General features: G+C 46.9%; 1 protein-coding gene across 1 annotated transcript; it reads left to right on the top strand.

The window, feature by feature from the left end:
• The first annotated feature begins 1,339 nt into the window (after positions 1-1,339).
• On the top strand, positions 1,340-12,555 carry apbb1 (amyloid beta (A4) precursor protein-binding, family B, member 1 (Fe65)). The gene is made up of 14 exons (XM_080511848.1): positions 1,340-1,465; positions 3,291-3,953; positions 4,669-4,874; positions 4,953-5,009; positions 6,462-6,541; positions 6,655-6,721; positions 7,003-7,149; positions 7,431-7,558; positions 8,300-8,414; positions 8,504-8,588; positions 8,667-8,747; positions 8,865-8,980; positions 9,344-9,520; positions 9,772-12,555. The coding sequence occupies exons 2-14, from the start codon at positions 3,308-3,310 to the stop codon at positions 9,925-9,927; spliced, it is 2,061 nt and encodes a 686-aa protein (XP_080367974.1). The 5' UTR covers positions 1,340-1,465; positions 3,291-3,307; the 3' UTR covers positions 9,928-12,555.
• The last annotated feature ends 1,896 nt before the right edge of the window (positions 12,556-14,451 follow it).

Genomic DNA, 14,451 nt, shown 5'->3' with positions numbered 1-14,451 from the left:
TATTGCTTATTTTTAGGGTCTTTGATATGACAAAGTTGGGTATGTTGAAGCATAATAACCAGCCTGAGTTATGAGTCTTCTGGCCTTCTGAAGTAAAAAAAACAACAACATAGGATCAGTGTTTGTTATATAATTATTTCCCCATATTTCCACACCATAACCTGGATATGGAAGAATAAAGAACAAGGGAGATTTATAATAAGTTGAGTGAATTTTGATCCAATATTCATCTGATTTTCCACATCATGCCAATATATTTTTGGTGAATTTGACTTCGGGATATTTATATGAGGCTTCCAACTGAGCTTGTCATCAGAAGTAAGGAGGGAGTGAAAGACTGCAGCTCGCAGGATGGGGGAGGGAGCAGAAAGATCCTCTTGTTGGTTATGGAGCAGGAGGTGGAGGAGTTGATGGGGGGGTGATATGGCGCCACTGCACACCCACCAACGGTAGGAGGGTGTTGCGGTTCAGGGTCGAAACACCCAGTGATGGTTGGATACCGCCTGACCACATCAACTCTTCCTTGCCAAGGCCACATTCACCAAAAGTGAATGGAGGAGAAGCATCTTTCAGGTTCAAGGTGTTTTATTTGTCATATCACCAGTAAAAGCCAGGTTTCACAGTGAATGAAATTCTTATTTTGCCGTCCGCCCTGAAGCCGACCTATATAGATAAATATATACACAAGAGAATAAAATATAAAAAATAAAATAAAGTAACAGAGCAGTGCAAAAATATTAGTGCGAAAGTGAGATGTGCAATGTAAACATGTCAGAAGCTGTTCAAAAGTCTGATGGCAACGGGGAAGAAAGAGTTTTTCAGTCCATTAGTTTTGCTTTTCAAGCTTCTGTCATTGGATGTAATTGTAATCATTTGTACACCATAATAATAATGGTAAACAAAGACAAATGATACCATGCTAAATATATGTGAACATAGACGAGATGTATGGCAAAAATACATACAATATCAATTCACCAAAAGTGAATGAAGGAGAAGCATCTTTGGATGTAATTGTAATCATTCTTAATAATTTATTTACATGCACTTTTTCCAATTTGACAAATGATACCACACAATATATGTGAACATAGACGAGATGTATGAAAAAAATTCATGCAATATCAAATAGAAATAAAAATATGTCAAACAGGATTTATTTCCTCAAAAAAAGAACATTCTGAAATGTCATTGACTTTTGATGAACAGCAGCGGATCTTTATGTCCAAAAAAGAAGTGTCGGTGGAGTTTCTGTTTCTCCACTACGCACGGCGCCCCGGCGGTGGCACGAGTGGGCTCGGGCCGTGACGTCAGTGCGTGACGCAGCTTCGCCCTCCATCACCGGCCGAGCCCACTGACAGAAAGCAGCGGCGAGAAACCAGGCGAGCCCTCACGATTCACGGAACTATGTAGCTCGCTGACATCCATCGCCGCGGTACGACAACAGGGAGGCTTGGTGGACCCGGTAAGTCATCGCCATCCACGATCGAGTCAATGAATGAATGTTGGTATTTGATTCTCCGTTATAAACGTTCTGCACTGCGAGCCGAGGCTAACGTTAGCCTAGCAGAGATGATGGCGGATGGTGCCCGTTATTTCCAGCTGCGGCGATGGCATCTCTTGTCCATCACTGTGTTTCTTTTCGTAGCTTGGCAAACACGAAATTTCCATCAACCACCATATTGTTGAATTTTAAATTGTTAGTGTTAATGTTAGTGTTGTAACCCAGTCTGTTGAGATAATTCCCCAAAGAGTAAAAAAGGTCGTGTTGGCAAATGGAAGGTGAAGCTGCTGAAGTGAGCTTCGTATGTGTGGAATGACTAACAGTGAAAGCGAACGCACTTCTTGCCAACTTGTAAGCTACGAATAACAGACGAACTTCACTGTTCAACTGGCATCGTTGATCTGTAGTAAATAAACGTTTAATGTATTAGCAGTTGCGATATAGCTCGTGTTTATGGATGTATTTCGTGTTGATAATCGACATTTAAATCGTCTTTTGAGGCGGTGCTCGCTGAACTGCTGTTTGTAGATCTCTGGCCTGCTAGCTAGCTAGCTAGCACGCTAACAGTAATGTAGTGAAACAGGAAACGACGAGTCTGCAGGTAAAATCCACACAAGTGGTCATAAATAAAGAAAAGCCCGTTACTTAATCCATCCATTAATGAGGTGGTAAGCCAATCGGAGCCAGAAAAGTGTTTTTTTTCTACGCCTTGTCAATTTATCATTTCAATCCAGTTATTTCTTGTCATAGGACAGTGGTAATGTTGACATGTTGATGAGTCAGTGTAAACTACAAAACAAGATAACACATGTAGCATGTAGCTGTGTATTCTACCCAGTTTCTGTATCTTATGGTATGCGGGGAAAAAATGGCATTGCAAAAGGAAAACAAGTAATTCACACAATTGCTTTACTATCTGTGAAATCTGCTTAGAGAAAAATGCAGTTTTCTTTTAAATATTTGTATCTGATAAATATGTATTACTTTTGGTACTGTCTTCGTCCATTGGCTGCACGGTGGCAGAGTGGTTGGTGTCCTGGCCTCACAACAAGAAGGCCGTGAGTGTAAATATGGCCCCGTTGCCTTTCCGGTGTGGAGTTGGCATGTTCTCCCTGTGTGTGAGGGCTTCCTCTGGTTTCCTCCCACATTCCCCAGAAACATGCACTGGGGGTATCTGAGCAAGACCCTCGGGGCCCCCAGCTCCCCCTGAGCGCTGCTCTGTGTGGCTGCTACCGATGGGTCCATTCAGAAAGGAATTTCCCCTTGGGGATTAATACAGTGCTATAAAAATAAAAGAAAATGGTACCTTAGGTTTCCTGATTGAGATTGGGACTTGTTGAAGTTCATCCTTACAAAGGACAGAGGAATCAGGCATTTCCAGTGTATTTTAATGATCCCCCATTGGGGAAATCACTTCTCTGCATTGAAGCCATCCCATTCATAATTAACCTGAACTGCACGTGCTGGACAGCAGGATGCCGACAGAGTCCTGGAGCTGCTGATCAAGGGCCTTGCAGAGGTTAAAATCGCCTGCATGCACACACACACACACACACGTTCCCAGGGAGAACAAATAAGCTTTACTCCGACAGGCCATGGTGGCAAAAATCTATTCTGCTGTCATGCAGAAGTGCTAACGGTGTTCTGTTACTGTTGTATAGACCAAAGACTCAGATCAGCCAGATGGACATAGTAGCTACTAATTACTAGTTAATTCATTTAAGATGAAAACAAGAAGCTCAACCTTACCATGTTTTCTTCTTTTCTCCTTATTTCCGCTTATCAGTTACATGGGACATTACCATGGGTGGTCATGATGATGAAGATATGACATACGTTGTAAACAAACAGAAGCAAGATGAAGAGCTTAAGAACAAGCTGAACGAGGGCAGCCACTGGTGCGACCAGGAGCCCACCGGCAACAATGCCAAGTGGCTGAAAGAAGGCCAGAATCAGCTGCGCAAAGTCGCGGAAAACCACCAGGATCAGGATCACAACTGCAATATCAATCAGAATGGGAACAAGGAAGACTTCCCTCACCAGAACACCACTCAGGAAGCACAGCAGGGAAACGAGGAGCAGCAGACCAAGTCTCCCAAAATAGCGACGAGCGCTGGCCTCAGTCAAGAGGAGTCCAAGAACATCCTGAATGAGCCGCTCCTCATCGACACCCTGGAGTCCACGGAAGAGAAGGATAAGGACGGGGAGGAAGATGATAAAGAGAAGGAGAACAAATCGGAAGAGGATGAGGAGACGTCCGGTAGCACTGGAGTGGAAGACGTGGCAGAAGAACAGAGCGGTTCCCAGGCTCAGAGAGACGGCGGCGTTGTGGGCAGAAACGCTTGCCTTCTCTTTTCCAACATGAACGGGACACCGACTGACGAAGAGTCCAGCTGGCCTGCACTTTCTCAGGACAACACCGCTGACAGCTCTCCCAACGGCAACAGAGGTAACGAGCAAGAAGCAATCGCCGACATATTTTAGTGCATGCAGCAAACTTTATTAATATTTTGTCTCAAAATAAGTTAACAGGCTGGTTTTACCATCAAAATACTGAAAACAAACATGGCAGAGTCAGATGTGCACAAGTCACAAATGAAATTTAAACAGTGTTTTTAATAAAAATTTGACACATTGCAATACGATAGATAGGATCAGCCCGAGCCGCAAGATTGAAATAAATATCAACTAGCTGTCTGAAAATGATGAAATACATTACCAGTGTTTCTCCAGGCTTGGAAATCAAAACTACATTTCTACTTTAAGTAACAGATCACGGTCAAAAGATATGTGATGAACTTTTCTGACATCAGAAACAAGCTGCTTTAGGTTGAGGCTCTAGAAGATGGAATCAAATGATTCTTTTACTATAGTTTGTTTAAATTCTGGGTTTGTTACATGAATATGTCTTGTGGTGTTGAGCATTAACCATCGAATGACCATAGTTTGCCCTCTGGATGCAGCAATGGATCATGTTTTGAGGAATAATTTGATAATGGAGACTGATGGTCACGTTTTTGCTGTTGATGGAAGACGGATTCTTGTTTTGTACTTGTTTGCGTTCAACATTTTCTGCTTGGTCCGCACACAGCTTTTTGTTTATTCTTTTTCGTCCTGCAATGAAACGTTTGCTTTTCCTTTGTCCGCTGCTGGCTGCCTTGCAGAGTCCTTCTGGGACTCCAGTGCTTTCGAGACGGACACAGACCTTCCTTCGGGATGGATGAGGGTGCGAGACACATCCGGCACATACTACTGGCACATTCCCACAGGCACCACCCAGTGGGAGCCGCCGTCGCCCCTCGGCAAGGTGGGCGACTCCACCATGTCCTCCACCATGTCCCTGGAGACCACGCCCTGTGAGGAACCTGAGGTGAGCACACACACTAATAGACACACAGTAGAGGTGAGGAACTTCAGCTAATAATACAATTGATTTGATATCTTCCAGGAATCTTGGACTCTGTCCAGCACAGACGAAGGCCCCGGCGACGCTGAGCTGTGGAAAGTAAGACGGTTTCCATTTATTCACAGTTAACAGTTGAAAAGAGCAGTTTCCTTGTAGGTTTTGAACACATTTAGGTGCCTTTCACATTCAGATGGTCCTGGACTCTGTTCCCAGGGGAGGATTCTTCCACACCTACATTTGGCTCGGTGGCGTTCACATTCGGTTTTTGAGTGAATAAGTACCTTGAAAGATCAAACTGCCTGGAAAATGTCACGCAATTACAACAGCTGCTGGTTTTGGGGCGCCGGCGCCTGAAACAAACACTGACCAGAGAGGAAGTAGAGAAGAAACACGGCTCGTTGATCGGTCCGGACCGAAAGAGGGAAGTCCTGCCGCTTTAGCTTATGGTGGCTAGGCTAGTTAGCTCATAGCTAATGAGTAGCCACAAGCAACTGCCACATTTAGTCCTCAGACCAGATATTAATGAGCACCTTTCTCACTACTTCTTCCTCTCTACTCCACGTCTGCCCACGAGAAATTTTCAACCTTTTTCTTTCGGCATCTGCTTCTTCTGATTTGCTTAACTTTGTTTACTACTGGACGGACTCCGTCACGTCATCTCACCACGCCCACTAGAAAGATCCTCTGTAAACAAACCAAGACCCAGCAAAGGGGACAGTGGATTGCTTGTTGGCTCCAGTTCATGGAAGTGTTCACGTCACCCAAACCAAACCGTTGTTCCTAGAAGAGACTCTGGTCCAGATCCAAAAGGGGAATGTGGAAACGCCCGGAGTCAAATATGTTGCAGCATAGAATGATTTGGGGGCAGCTGTGTCTCCTCCTGAAGACGGCAGAATGTGCCCTCTCAGTCCTTTTCCTAGAAGCTGTCATACAGAATCAACGCTCCCATCCTTCTCTGCAGAAAGACTGGAGACGAATCTGATTCACAGAACAGAAACTCATCAAATGTTCCAGTTACTCCTCACATTTCTTTTGAATGAGCATCCAGAGGGGACAGCTGCTAAAGCTACAGCAGGGCAGGCCAGGACTTTATATTTTTTATGTTTCCTCCCCGATCATCACCGGCAGAATGTGTTGATGGACGGTTTGTTTTGCGATGTGAAACAGATTAAAATCTCAAAGTGATCTGTGGTGATCAGGCAACTCTCATGTTGTTACGCTCCCCTGAAAGAAACGGCAAGAAAAAACTTATCACTATTAAAATGATCAGGTTTAATATTTTGTTCCAAAAACCTAGTGCATCACCTGCTGGTAATTTAAATAATATTGATGAGACTGTGTTTGTGTGTCAGAACAGAAACATGTGATGGTCAAACATCAGCTGGCTCCTTATTTCTCTCTCATCATTTTGGAGTTGTGTTTTAATAATGCAGGATGTCAGTTATCACATTGATAAGTCTAAGTAAGTTTCATTGTCAGCCTGTTAACCTTTTTTGATTTAAATGGAGAATAATTCAAGTTGCCTTCATGAACGTTGCTCTGGGTCCTCAGGAGGAGGGAGAGGTCGCGTCCGATCAAAGTCTGAAGGAGTTTGAAGGAGCAACTCTACGCTATGCATCGATCAACCTGAAGTATGAGCTCTTCAAACGCTGCGATGGGTTCTTGGTTCTTGGTTCTTGGTGTTGATGCGTTTTGACCTGTTCCTGATACGTTCTCTCACCGTCTGGTTTCTCCTTCATTATAGCTACAATTACTCTCCATCTGAGGATGAAAAGAACCTTGAGCCGCTCTGCACGGATATTGAAACGAAGGTAAATCCTGTGTTCACTGGTTGATTCCAACAAGACTGCTGTGGGCGGTAACTGGTCCAGCAGGGAATGTTCCTCAGAGTTGGAAAAGATGAAGCAGAGATTTAGTTCTTGGAGGATTAGTAAAATAACTTACCACCATTTTCTATCACAATTCTACTTTTAACTAGGTGTGTTGTACATCACAGTTAAAGAGTATTTGCCTTTTTTCCCCCCAGCTAAATAAGTTGTCTCTGCCCCCGGAGCCATCTTGTTTGGTTCTAATGTCTGTTCCGTTCCGTCAGTGTTTCGCAGTGCGCTCCCTGGGCTGGGTGGAGATGTCAGAGGAGGACATGGCGCCTGGAAAAAGCAGTGTTGCCGTCAACAACTGCATCAGGCAGCTCTCTTACCACAAACACAACCTCCACGACACCGCTGGTATCTGGGGAGAGGTGAGCGCAACCATTTTCCCCAGTGTAGAGCTGCGTGTAGGACGGCATCACTTTGCATGGTGGTGAATGGTAATGGCATCTAATTTGAATCTGCTTCAAAGATATTTGGCTGCTTTGACTATCAGCAATAGGGAAACACATTTTTAGGTGTTTTAACCTTTTTATGGAAAGTTTCATATGACTTTGATTTTCAAATCTGACTTCTAATGTGCAGTTGAAAATGGTGAAAGTTGTAACGGTGAGTTCATGCACTCGCTCTAACCTGACGTTTGTCACGGCAGGGGAAAGACATGCTGATGGTCCTGGAGAACGACACGATGAACTTGATCGACCCGCTGGGTCAGACTCTGCTCCACGCTCAGCCCATTGGCAGCATCCGTGTCTGGGGTGTGGGCCGCGACAACGGCAGGTCAGTGTCCTCACGGCAAGGCCAATTCAAACCGCTTCATGTGGCTGAAGGAGTTGGGAAATCACTGTTTTACCTCTCACTACCTGATCTTTACTAAGAAGGAGAAAGACGGTGTAGCAATAGTTGATCTGACATCTCGGGTACGTTTTTAATGAGTTCCCTTTCCAGCAGTAAACCTAATCGGACCTCTTCTCAAACTATCACAATGTTGACATTTTATCTGACAAGGAGGCATTTAGGTGACGTTTCACATTTTAGATGTGATTTCAGCTTGAGCCAGTGTTTCTCCTCCATGACTCGTGCTTGGACAAGACGCCTTGTTTCCCATTTTTGAATGTTGTGCCATGTTCCTGTTGGTCTGCACAGAGGGCTGGATTCATGATTGGCTCCTGTCTGGCTCCGCTTTCAGCAAAAAGTCATTTATTGCACGTTGCTGCCCTCTGCTGGACCGAGAACAACACTGCAGAACGCACAGAATGACAACCCAAGCCGTTTCTGCTTCCCGTCTGTCTGTCCTCTAACATCTGTATTTCTTTCTTTCATGCTGCATTTCCATCATGAACAGGGAAAGGTACACCTCATTGATTGTTTTCCTGAACGACGTATTAAACTATTGTTCAGTGCTGGTGTGCATGTGTGTGTGTGTTTACGTGCCGTAAGGATATATTTGCTCACACGTTTCAGCCTTGCACACTCAACATCCAGACCTGACCATTGTTCCCCCTCCCATCTCGCCTGCAGGGACTTTGCTTACGTGGCTCGAGACAACCTGACACAGGTTTTGAAGTGTCACGTTTTCCGCTGCGACTCGCCCGCCAAGAACATCGCCACCAGCCTCCATGAGATGTGCTCCAAGGTCAGCACATTCAGATCACGCTTTTGAATTCACCGCAGGGAGTCATGTGTCATTTGCAAAGTTTCACCTGGTTTTAAAATCAACTCCAGATCATGATGGAGAGAAAGTCGACCAGGCCGGGGGTGAGCAGACTGAACTCTGATCCCAGCAGGCCAGTGGTCATCTCTGTGGAAGGTAGGCCCCGTTCCTTTTAACACTCGCCCCCCTGGTCTGGAGGGGACAAGCCAGTCACCTCCCGTTTGCTCTCCTCAGAGTTCCCTGCTCCCAAAAATGAACTCTTCCAACGCTTCCATGTTTATTACCTTGGATGTGAGGCGGTGGCCAGACCAGTCGGTAAGAAAACTGCCTTTTTTTTCGATTGTTTGCGCTTTTAGTTCGTAAAGCTGTGTGGTTGTAAAAGTGTTTGAGGCCCGAGGCTAACGTTCAGTGGTTCCTTTGTGTTCCTCTCAGGTATGGAAGTCATCAATGACACACTGCAGGCAGCAATAGATGGCAAAGACAAAACAGACTTCACTCCGGTCTCTGTGAATGTGGCACCAGCAACCCTCACCATACTGACGCGACAGGTAACGGACAAACCGTCTCAGAGATCACTTTTCACCACAGACCACAAGTCTCATCTGTCGGCCCTCGGCAGTCACATGCTTGATTTAAAAATCGTTTTGTTGTTTTTCTCTTTTTACATTGTGCTTTAGTTTGCTTCAATACAAACTCAAACAGAAGCAACAAAACTGTTTTGTGGCTGCACACAGTGAAAACAATAAGTGTTGATATCCGATGAGTCCATGTGAGAGAATGGTGAACTAAACATTCCTTCACGTACGACTTCCTGTAAGTTACGTGTGTGATTGTTTCTTAGTTGCTGATCTGAGAAACGCGTCACAGGGTGTGAAACGTGAGTGTTGAGATGTTTGAACTGGTGGTTCCAGGAGGAGGAGGTGCTGTCGGAGTGCAGGGTGCGTTTCCTGTCCTTCATGGGTGTGGGGAAAGACGTGCACACCTTTGCTTTCATCATGGCCGAGGGTCCTCAGGAGTTCACCTGCCACATGTTCTGGTGTGAGCCCAACGCTGCCAGCCTGAGTGAGGCGGTGCAGGCCGCCTGCATGGTGAGTCCCACTTCGTCCCACTTCGTCCCACTTCGTCCCACACTGGGGAGGACGTGCTTCCGTCATTGTTCACTGTGTGTCTGCACCGGCTGGCTGTGTTAAAAATGGAGTTCTGCACACGTTGTTGTTCATGTTTCAGGTGTGGTTGTAATGTTGTGAGTTGGCGAATGTGTTGTTGCTTGTTTGGGTTGGGTTGTCAGTGAAGTGGATGTGACTCGTAGAATCTCAACTGTGTGTTTTCTCTTCTGCAGCTCCGCTACCAGAAATGTTTGGACGCCCGTCCCCCCAGCCTGGCCTCCTGCCTGCCCACCCCTCCCGCCGACTCGGTGGCCCGCCGGGTCAAGAAGGGGGTGCAGAGTCTGCTGGGCAGCTTCAAGAGCTACCGGTCAGGTTCTCAGTCCCCCTGAGCCTGAGCAGACCCACGGCCCATCAAACATCAACACCCCCACTCACAGACCCTCCTGCCTCCCCCCTCCCCCCTCCTCCCTCCTCCCCCCTCCCCCCTCCTCCCTCCTCCCTCCTCCCTTCTGCCTCCACCCTCCTCCCTCCTCCCTCCTGCCTCCTCTCTCCTTCCTCCTGTCTCCTCCCTCCTGCCTCCTCCCTCCTGCCTCCACCCTCCTCCCGCCTCCTCCCCCCCTCCCCCCTCCTCCCTCCTCACTCCTCCCTCCTCCCTCCCCCCTCCTCCCTCCCCCCTCCTCCCTCCTCCCTCCTCCCTCCTCCCTCCCCCCTCCTCCCTCCTCCCTCCTCCCTCCTCCCTCCTCCCTCCTCCCTTCTGCCTCCTCCCTCCTCCCTCCTCCCTCCTCCCTCCTGCCTCCTCTCTCCTTCCTCCTGTCTCCTCCCTCCTGCCTCCTCCCTCCTGCCTCCTGCCTCCACCCTCCTCCCGCCTCCTCCCCCCTCCCCCCTCCTCCCTCCTCACTCCTCCCTCCTGCCTCCCCCCTCCTCCCTCCTCACTCCTCCCTCCTGCCTCCCCCCTCCTCACTCCTGCCTCCTGCCTCCTGCCTCCTGCCTCCCGACTGCTCCCTACCGCCTCCTCACTCCTCCCTCCTCCCTCCTCCCTCCTGCCTCCTCCCTCCCGACTGCTCCCTACTGCCTCCTCCTCCTCCCTCCTGCCTCCCCCCTCCTCTCTCCTCCCTCCTCCCTCCCCCCTCCCCCCTCCTGCCACAGTCTGGCCTTATGACCGTGTCACCCGTCTCGTCTGGTGTCGGTGGGGCAGCCCGTGTGTCTGATCTGATCGCATTTACCTCCTTTTACTGTTTTTACTTTTTACAAGGATTTTAAACTCTCCCTCTTTGTTTCTTTGCTGGGATTCTCCTGTGAGTCTTTACTATTTTTGTGTTTTAACAGAAACAACACTATGAATGTTGATCATGGATGTAATATACGTTACATGCAGGTGTTGATGGATTCCGCCTCACAGAAATGCTCTCATCGCCCCCCCACTCCTCGTTTCCTACCGTCTGTGTGTGTCAACGTTCCTCGCACTGACTCTCTCAGACGTGGCCTCTGTCCACCACATTGGGCCGTAATACAAACGCTGCCGTGAGCCACGTAGTCGACACCCCCCCCCCCCCCCCCCCCCCCCACAACTCGCCCCAACTCTGTATAATAGTCTTCCAAAGAGCCGTGCGGTCATTTGTCACGTCGTGCGTTCCCCATTCATCCCGCTTGAACATTTGCAAGTTCAGTGCTCGTGTGCAATAATCAGAAGTCCCAGTGTGTCGACGCCGTTTCTTCTCGTTCGCCGAGAGAGCGCGAGGCCATCGGGACAACAGCCATGCTGAGAGTCATAGAAATAATTGTACTGAAAAATAAAACTCTGGGTTTCCTCACAGCCATTTTCCCGCCAACAGAATCGTACTGTAGACAAACTCACCACAAGCTGCATGTTTTGATAGCTTAGAGGTCCTGCCGCCCCAGCAGCGCCGCGCTTCAGCGCCATCAGCGTATCTTGTAAATTGTGTTTGTGTGCGGCGCGAGGAGGCCGGCGGTGGCGTGTCGTTTGGTGTTACATAGGCATGTCACTCTAGTTAGCGTCCGTGTTTACCATAAGCTAGCAGTAGAACGTTAGACTTCTCCAGGCTGAAAAGATGAGAGCAGGTTGACGTCTGTGTTTACCGTTCAACTTCCCCCAGCCGCTCCACTTTACGTTTCTCTTCTGTGTCCACACACTACAACGTACACAATCCAGATGGTTTCCACTCTAGCGTCTTAGATCTAGTTTTTATATTAAAAAAAAAAACCCACACTAATTACCCTGTGTCTCAGTGATCAATACTGTATGTAGCACCATAGTAATAGTAATCTCTAATATTAAAGATGCAGTTTGTAAGACGTCTTGGAAAATGTAATTCCTTTGACATTTGTAAATACCCTCAGGCTGTTTAACCTCACTAAAAGACTATAGATGTTTTTATTGATTTATTGAATAAAATTATCAAATTATAAAGATGTACAAGTAAATGACAAAGAACGAGTTTGGAAAAATGAATTTTTTTAGGAAATCTTATTCACTTTATTAGTATTTAACAGGTTACTATTGAAACGGCCTCATCGCGTTGGAGGAATTTCCTTTACTCTTTAAATGCAGAGATTTAAAACCTGAAAAAGTGCGTCAAGAGTTTTGGTGGAATAGAGGCTCGTGCTTGAAATACTAAAAGCCCTCGCTTGAGGTCCAGGCAGAGCTCATAGGAAATAGTCCTGTCGTGTCAATATTTGACTGTTTCTTCAGAACCACAACTGCACCTCTTACAAACTGCTTCTTGGTGTGTGTGTGTGCGTGTGTGTGTGTGTGTGTGTGTGTGTAATATAACACTGATGAAGATTAGACCACATTGACTCACATTACTGCCTCGTCACTCCCGTGTCACTTGGAGTTCTTGTGCTTCTCATTTTAAAGATTGCTGTCCAGTCCAGATTAAGGTTAGCAAAGTTCAAGAACATAAGCAGATTAATTTATTTCTGTTCATGTAAATTAGGTGTATAAAATTGTATGTACATACAAATCACTGCACAATAAATGTGAACATATCATGACATGTCTTGTCGTCCTGTGTTTTCTTTTTTCCCAGCACCGGTTTTTCTATTTCCTAGAGAGAGAGAGAGAGGGGGGGGGGGGGGGACAACTGTTAATCTTACAGCCTGGAAACGTCTCCTTTGGTTTCTGTTTGTTGGAACATTCAGGGGTTTTCTTTCTTTCCATTTCCATCTTATCAGTGGATTTATCAGCCAGTCCTCACTTTTCCATTAAAATGTAAAAGAAGCCACACTCGACCTGTCTGGTCCTTTTGAATATATAATGAAGCTGCTGACACTGGATTCACTCTGGGTATTGGCGGAGCAGACACACACACACACACACACACACACACACACACTGCTGCCCCCTCCTGGTGAGTTGAGAAGGGCGGGCCGGGCTGGCTATTGTTTCTCAGCGATGGCTCTGGAGATGAAAGGTGGAGGCCCAGCAGCCTCAGACTGGTAATAACAGGCTCTGCCGCCTCCACGTGAGCCGGCCGGCCAGCGGGACTCGGACAGATCAAGGCTCCGGCTGTAATCGCTTCCTTTTGAAGCCGGAGCACAGCGACAGTGAGAGCGCTCTGATTGACTCCTTGTTTGGACGCCGTGCTGAATAACTCAACGGTGGAGTTTTTAGAAAATTGTCTCCACGGGATTCAATGCAGTTTACAATCCGTGTGGACTTTCACCATCTCATTACATCCCTCCTCAATAGAAAAGGTGAAGCGGGCAGCCTTGTAGCCGCACCCTGGGAGGACTCCTGGCTCGAGTCTGGGCTTGCAGGCTTTCTGTGTGCAGCCTGCATCTTTTCTCTCCGATCGTCAGTCTGGAAACGAGGCGTTGTTGGTTTGGTGGAGCTCATCAAGCAATGAATTGCTTACTTCAACACACACACTACAAATGAGTAAGACCCAGCAAGGGAACAGGCCGTGGCTTATTTATGGCTGTTATTGAATGGAATAGTCGAGATATGTACAACTTACAAAGTAAAACTTTGTAAGCTATTCTCATGCTGGTTTGAAGCTTTAAGTTGAAATCTTTTTTAATAATCTGCCACTATTGCTCAACTTGGCGTTTGACACTGAAGCTTATTTGATCACTTTATTAAAACACACAAAGTTGTTTAAGCCTCCGCTTGCTCTTTTGTTCTTCTTGAAGATTAAACCATGGTGGTGAAAGGAATCCCCCTGACCCCCAGCCTCCCCCCGCAGCTGCAGGCCTGATGTGGATCATCTCACACTGACCTTGGTGATCATTCGTCTTCACATTTCTCACCCGTTCTCCGAAAAACTTCAACATTTATCTTCACATCCCTCCGAGGGTTGATTGGATGAGGCTCATGTTTAGCACTTATTAGCCGATGCACACGCTAACAGCATGAATTAAGAGGGTAAACACGGTAAACGTCTCACCTTCTGAAACAACGGTGCCGTGAGCAGCCTGTTAAGAAGCGGAGCTCCAGCAGGCGCCTCTGCAGAGGCTGCAACTTCCTCACATACCTTACTATTCATCTCTACTCTCCAACACCAACATGTCGGTACACCTGTTCTGTTCTGGGGGGTTTTTAAGCTTCATTCTCCTCCCCAAGTCCACAGATCTGTCTCTTGTCAAACAACAGAGCCGAAGAAATAACCAAATAAAAATGTATTCAACTGCATTAACAGTGTTGGAAGCAACTGATCATACATGTTGGTTATTGTGACAGTGTTTGTTTGGTTGGTTGGTTTGATATTGACGTGTGTCTCCTCTCTGGTCCTCGTCCTCTGTCTTCTGCAGCCCAACGCTCGCTGTGTGACCGGGGTTCTCTACCAGGATGATCACTGGGAAGAATTACTAGATTATAAATACTTACATCAGGATGGAGGGGAATTACTTTACCAGTTACTGAAAATATCAGTAACTCGTCATTTGGAAAA

This window comes from Blennius ocellaris (genome assembly GCF_963422515.1).
Source record: "Blennius ocellaris genome assembly, chromosome: 2".
Taxonomy (NCBI): domain Eukaryota; kingdom Metazoa; phylum Chordata; class Actinopteri; order Blenniiformes; family Blenniidae; genus Blennius; species Blennius ocellaris.
Note: the sequence above shows the minus strand (reverse complement) of the source record. Positions and strands in the feature narration are given on the sequence as shown.